Raw genomic sequence first — 6,975 nt, forward strand, 5'->3', positions numbered from 1 at the left:
GCTTTTGGTCATGGATGTTAAGCTCTTGCTGTGTCAGATTTTGTTATCCATAGGCTTTTTTAATAGGAGATGAGTGATCAAGGCATTATTATGCAATAAACAATCATGATTTGAGAGGCAGGCGCTGTGTCAAGTTGGTCATCAGTCAAGGGTCATGTCCATTCGTAGTTTGATTCGGACAAAGACCTGGTCTTGCCTTTCTCATTGTGATATATCGATCAAGACAGAAGCATCCTTCTTGAGGCCACGCCAATTTCATGCCACTCATGTCAATGGGAAACAACGCTTGACAACATTTCAGAAAATATGGCTTTTGCTCCTTCTTCAGCTTTTTTGACCTTTTTGGTGATTAGTTTCAACAAAATCACTTCATAATTAAGATTGACATTCGGTTCATGCTTGCCATTTTTGGTCACTTCCTATCTTTATTTCTAGCAATCCAACAATATGGCATGTTTCCTCATGGTCTGTGATTTTATCCCCTTTGTGTTCTCTCTACACTTTTGCATCTCCCTATCTACTATTAGTTGGAAAAGGTTTTACAAGATCGAGCCAAAGATTTGACTTATTCATGGGGTTCCTCTTCAAAATTCAAGGATGCATGTTCCTTCTCTCCTCTTTCTTTAGCACTTTCTCTCATAGAGTTCCATACTTTTTCCCCACCTCTTCTATATAAAATATATTCAACATAGCGTTTTGTTACTATCTCGAAACATTACTATCTCGAAATAGAAAAAATAAAGATAATAAGACAGAAAAGACATATATCTCTTTATGTTTTTTATTTTAAAAATATAAAAATTCACTCTAAAACTATCACAGAAACATATTTATTCTATATCTCGTTTTTATCTCTTCAACAAAACATATTTTTATTTTTTAAAAATCCATCTCTTCTATCCCATAACACCAACCAACACAATGCAAGAAACTCCATCATTTCCTTCTCTTTTTTCTGCATATTGACAGAACTATAGCTATATTGTGATTAAACAGATTTAGAAAATCCTTTGCCTTAGCTTCTGGTAGATCAGCTTTGGTTTGTTGAAACTTAGGTGTATTAAGTTGCTTTACAAAGAATGAAATCCCCTTTGATGTTCAAATCAAATTTCATTATTTTGCCTTTCGCTATTGCAATTGCTTCTGGTACAAATCTAATTTGTTCAAACTGAGTTGTATTAGTTGGCTTCATGAGTAGGACCATATGGAGCTTGTCATTTATAGATTCCCAGCTCTGATCCTTGTGTCCCTTTTCTTTCTGGTATCATTAAATGCTAAGTTAAGACAATATGAAATCCACAAGAGAATTAAAATGTTAGGTCAGATGTCCTTGCTAAATTGATAGTGAAAAACTAATAGCTTTTACAACGTCTCAAAATGATTTTTGAAATTTTAGATTTGGTAAAAGAAAAGATGAGTGATGGCAATTTATACCTTTTAGATTTCAAGTTAAATCGGATAAAAATTAACATAGTTAAATTTGATCAATTTAGTTAAAATTCAGTAAAAATATCATAACATACATTGTTTTAACTTTTCTTCTTAAAAAAAATTCTTAAAATGATGTTGTTTTAAATTGACTTGATTAACCTATTTAATCTGTAATTCGAGCTTTGATCTAGATTGAATTTAATAACTTTGGTTGTAATTAATGCGACTGTATTTGATATTTTTATTTGATTTTTTTCATTGAAAAACCCAATATTCCTGTCAAGAAAGTTATCAAAGAAGAAGAAGAAATATAGCACTATGAAAGCAGAAAAAGACCTAACTAAAGACATGATGAACCAAATCCATAGAGGCAAGTTAGGGAAAAGACTTGACCATTAACAAACATATTTTTCTTGAAACTAACTCGAGATCTTCGTTGATTTTCCTAAAAGTTTTTGTTTAAAATACACACAACTGGAACCAATTATGCAACCTTGAAAATCACTCATGAAATTGGGATCATACCTTACATGTCCTGTATGATCTAGGAATTAACGTGGAAACAACCTGTGCAGATCACAAATTTGTACTTTCAATGTTTGTTTAACATATGCTCCCGTTGTTTTAATGAGAATTAAGTGGAAATTGTAGCAGCCATGGGCTAGGATTGATGGTGAAATGGCATAAGAATTAGGACCTTTCAACATTATTGTAATCATTCGTTAACAAATCTATGACAAACATAAAGTATTTGATGCTTACCATTAACGAAATTCGCATAGCTGTTGTCTGCCATCTGTAGGAACCAAGGTCTACAATGCATAGTGGCAGCCATGATTAGTAATGGGGCGGCACATTGATTATTAGAAGGATGATAATCTAGTTGGGAATTTAGGACATGGTTGGCACAACCAACTGTCATGTGGGTTGCAATTATTAATTAATTATTGACCAATATAAGAAAAAGAAACCCTATTTGGTGTTCACCTTTTCAATCCAGCAAAGTTTTCTTGTGTTTACATATTACTTGACACCATAGCCTGTTTTCGCCTAAGTTTTAACAGATCCCAGCTCACATCTTTCAGCTTTCTGCAATCCCAAGCCACCACTCACCAGTTACGCTTAAATATGGATAAATTATCGCATTGATTTGCAATTATTGAGGGTGTTCTTAGTGGTCTAGGGAGCTGCAGATCAAGACTGTTATCCATAAAGCATGCTTCTTATGGCCGGAAGAAATGCAGAAAGGAAAAGGTGTTTCATGCTCCTCCCCTTCAAGAAAAGCGGGGTTTGAAAATTCTTTTAGTTCCTGCTTTCTCCAAACCTCCAGGTGTGCATGAAACACAGAAGCTCAAATGATACTATCCCTCTGTCCTTCAATAAAGTGCTGCTTTTGTTTCTTTAGGGCATTGATCATCATGCTTCAATAAATATATGCACAGTAGTAAACATACCGGCATAACCAAATAGAAGAAAAATAACAAAACAAGCAGGCTTGCTCAAATTCAGAAAATAAGAATACAAGAGGGAATAAATTAAAAGAAATTGCATGAACAACTCGCTGCAATCATTATGGTACTGTACAGAACATTCAGAATGAAACAAGGAATCAAAAACCAATAAACAAATTCCAGCAGGAAGCACTATATTGCCTACCCTGCATCTATGCTTAAGTTCTTCACCTTCTCTTCTGTAAAAGAAAGCATTGACTAGGAGAAGATCAAACTGCTGATGAATTTGCTGTTTTTGAGTGCTTGATAAGCCAGTCGATGACCATGCCTATGTTTATGGAGTCCTTGCATGAGATCATATAGCAGCACACCTCTCTATCTGCGATTGATTCAAGACCGCTGAAACCATCCAATAAAAAAAAAAAAAAAGGAAATTATGTCTACATTTGATTATTGAGGGACAAAAGTTGAAAAAGAATCTATATAGCATACTAGGACTAATACGGTTTACTAACTCACAGCTGATCCACCAAAGCTTGCTTGGACAGAGCTTCTGACTTGTCAATTTTGTTGCCAACAACAAGCAAAGGGATTCCACTTAAAGAAGGTTTTGTTAGGAGGTCATGTAACTCACTTCTTGAAATGGGAACGCTGTCTCTATCAGCTGCATCAACTACATACCTGTCTTTGCATCAATCAGGAGACAAACAAAAGAGTTAGTCCATTAAACAGACACCAAGGAGAAGAAAACATCAGATATCATCCACTGATGCGCTAACAAACTAAAGGAGTGAGGGTGATAGAAAAAGAAAACATGGAATCTGACAACAATTGGGATAAGAGAAATTATTTTAAATTAAAAAATATATCATCTTCCCTTATTTTCCATTACTGAAAGGAACATGAGTTCTTAAATTTGAGGAGAAGATGAAATTTCTATCATAACAGTAAATTGCATGACTAGGATTTCATTTTGTGTGATGGGACCAATTTCTTCTCTTTCAGGGATTGATGCTTTCCCATGTAGCAAGAGCAAGCATTTTGGACGCAAAGAGGCATGCAGTCTATTATTAGTAATTTTTTTCTAGGGGGAAAGTGAAGTGTAAAAGACCTTCTCATGCAGTCAAATATATGCCCGTGTATGAGTGCACAATCAACAACGAAAAACAAGAGTTGTGGCTTTGTGGGTACTTTACTCTAGGCATTGAAAAAAGCCAAATATTGTCTATACCAACACCTATCTCAAACAATGCATCATAATCAATTGAGCTAACACAAGCCAGCGCTCTATCAGGGTAGAAGATTCGATAGCAGTTAAAAAAAACACAGAAAAAACCTGGTTGAAAGATCAACAGAAGAGTGAATTAGAGTTTTCATGGATTAAATTTGATGGTAAATGCAGATTACAAAGTCTGGTTCTGACTCTGGATTATCATCCTGGAACTAAAGGATATTGTTTCATGCCAGGTCCTAATAGGTAGGGCATTCGATTAAACAAAAATACAACGAAGTTATAATGGCCTAACAAAGATGAATAAGAGAATGGGTGGTATTACAGAATCGCAGTGACCCCACGACAATAACGCTCCCACATTGTACGAAACCTCCGCTGCCCTCCGAGATCCCAAAGCTTTATCGTTACATTGCCTTTTGTAACTTTTCGCATGTTGAATCCAACCTGGTTTTCATTGTAGGAAAAGTCTATATCTTTTAAACACCATCAAAGGCTTTATTTGGGATTTGTTCAAGGAAAAGATACTTACAGTTGGAATCATGTCCTCACTGTAGCCACCTGTCTGGTAAACATAAAAGGAAAAATGTTAAAAGAGAGCCACTCACTAATACCCCAAAATAAGTGTTTGGTATGTGTCAACTTACAGCAATGGAATTAACAAGAGATGTCTTTCCAGCATTCTGAAGGCCTACAAGGGATAGCTCCATTTCTTGTTTAAAGAATAAGCTGATAATATGGACACAGGGTCAGAAGCAGAATGCAAGATCAATGGAGAAGAAATGTGCATTGATTATAACAGTTAATAACTACAAGCAGATTACAAACAGCATTAAGGATGAAAAGAAGTTGTGCACACTTGGATAAGTCAACAGCATCCCAAGTGAATGTGAACCAACATTCTGGAAGTACATCACATAATCATTTGACCACAGTTGCTTTCTCATACTAGGAAGGTGTTTGGCTCTTTCTAAGCCCAAAATATTCTATGACACCAATCAAAAAGATCATTTCTACTAGCATTGCCAAAACAGTAAGTTGCAGTGAAACAGAAATGAACCCCCCACCCTCCTCTTCCTACAATGGCTTCCAATTTTGCTCAGGTTTAAGAGACGGTAATCTAATCACATGCAAGACAAACTCACAGAAAATTAAAAAGATCTTATCTCCACCACAGTCCTGCAGTATTTGAAGATATGATTGATCTTCAGAACAGCTACTCTTAATTTTCTTGATAAGATCAATAGCATCAACCACAGACGAAGAACAACTATCCATTTGAAAAACAGGCCGTAACTCTATGATGCAATGACTTTCTACTCCTAATTCATGAAGTTGTACAATGTGAAAGAGCCCCTCTCTTTTATTCATATCCAGCAAATTATATACTAGTTATTCCCTTCGTATGACATCTGCTTTATACACATATGCTTCCTTCTTATATGCTGAAGCACAAACCTCAAATCCTCTATTCATTTATACTAATCTGTATTTCCCAACATCTTTTTATTCCTTTTCTTCATGTGTATGCACTATCAACATCTAGCATACCAATTTCCAAAATCACCTCTTTCTTTATGAAAATATTGCAAGCAAGCATCCATCCATGTTTCTGAATTTTATTTAAGAAATAAACAAAAAGCTTAAAAAAAACTCCGCAGTGAAATGCTCTCCCGTGACAAATTCATGTCTGGAATTTTAATCTTGAGAGAGCTAAAAAGAACAATGTAAAGTTCACAACCCACATATCAGCCCATAGCAGAAAATAATAATAATAAAAAAAAAACCTACAAAATCCTCCAAATTTCTTTCCGATTTGAATAATTTCATGTTGCATACATTTTTTCTTATCACAGTCTACTTCTGGTCTATCAAAATCTAAACTTTCATCACCTCTAAATCATTAGCAAACCAAACCGATATTAAGCACAATAATTTATCAAGAAATTAACTAAATTTAGTTCAACTAATCAGCATGTAACAATAAAAAGTTCACATCTTTTTCCAAAACGTTCTCAACAACCAAACAAAATTGAAAGCGCAAACAAACCCCACGAAATAAAAAGCAGAAAATCAAAAAAAAAAACATCAAGAAAGTAAAGGAAATTTACCTCCTGAGCCAGTTTAGAAGGGAATCCAAGAGACCCATTTGGAGAAAAGTATTAAATTTATCTTAAAGAGAGAGAATTTCAGACTATAAATCCTTTTTCTCTTGAGGAAGAAGGGAAGGAAACAAGAGAAGGAAGGGCAGTAATAGAAGAAAACAAAAAGGAAACTTCAGCGACTGTGTCTGGAATCTGTCAGCTTGCAAGAGGAGAGAACTACTATAACAAAGGAAATTAATTTATCTATCTTTTTTTTTTTAATTGGGTTAAAAATATGTTTGTTTTATTTATTAAATATTCTTGAATTTCTATCCTCTTTCAAATTAATGATGCAACTGGTAAAAGGAGGAAAAACTACTAAAACTATTGTTTTTTTATGGCATAGGCGAAAATGATTAAAAGTTGTTTTGATAATTGAAATATTTTTAGATTAGTTTACATGCATCAAAATCATTTTTCTTTCTCAAATTGAATTTTAGTTAGGCATTCGTTTAAGAATTCTTACATTTATATTAATTTCTTTGTCATAGCTTCTTTTTATATTATATTTAATAATAATATCAACCCGAAGAGAGGCTGGGGAGAAATTTCAAATGACCCAATCCACTAGCCCAAATTTTTATTTTGGCTGTGCAGTCATGTAAGGAAGAGGAGCTCAGGACAAGAGACTGGGCATGGCCGGGCTTAAATGGTATTGGACTGGGAATGTCTTTGAACAAAATAAATATTTTTTCTTCTTATTAAGTACTATTGAGTT

The 6,975-nt window shown here is 34.4% G+C and overlaps 1 protein-coding gene across 1 annotated transcript; it reads right to left on the reverse strand.

Annotated features, from left to right (window-relative positions):
• Positions 1-2,909: 2,909 nt before the first annotated feature.
• Positions 2,910-6,677, reverse strand: LOC7487395 (ADP-ribosylation factor-like protein 8c). Its single transcript, XM_002305180.4, has 6 exons — positions 6,225-6,677; positions 4,761-4,842; positions 4,646-4,678; positions 4,439-4,560; positions 3,402-3,563; positions 2,910-3,281 (listed from the first exon to the last, which is right to left on the reverse strand). The coding sequence occupies exons 1-6, from the start codon at positions 6,260-6,262 to the stop codon at positions 3,152-3,154; spliced, it is 567 nt and encodes a 188-aa protein (XP_002305216.2). The 5' UTR covers positions 6,263-6,677; the 3' UTR covers positions 2,910-3,151.
• Positions 6,678-6,975: the final 298 nt, after the last annotated feature.

Source organism: Populus trichocarpa, chromosome 4 (assembly GCF_000002775.5).
Source record: "Populus trichocarpa isolate Nisqually-1 chromosome 4, P.trichocarpa_v4.1, whole genome shotgun sequence".
Classification (NCBI taxonomy): domain Eukaryota; kingdom Viridiplantae; phylum Streptophyta; class Magnoliopsida; order Malpighiales; family Salicaceae; genus Populus; species Populus trichocarpa.

Coding starts and splice junctions, on each gene's coding strand:
- LOC7487395 (XM_002305180.4), bottom strand. CDS start 6,262: ATGGGTCTCTTGGATTCCCTTCTAAACTGGCTCAGGAG. Junction 4,561..4,645: donor GTGAGGACATGATTCCAACT/GTAAGTATCTTT, acceptor AATGAAAACCAG/GTTGGATTCAACATGCGAAA. Junction 3,564..4,438: donor CGTGGGGTCACTGCGATTCT/GTAATACCACCC, acceptor ATGCAAAGACAG/GTATGTAGTTGATGCAGCTG.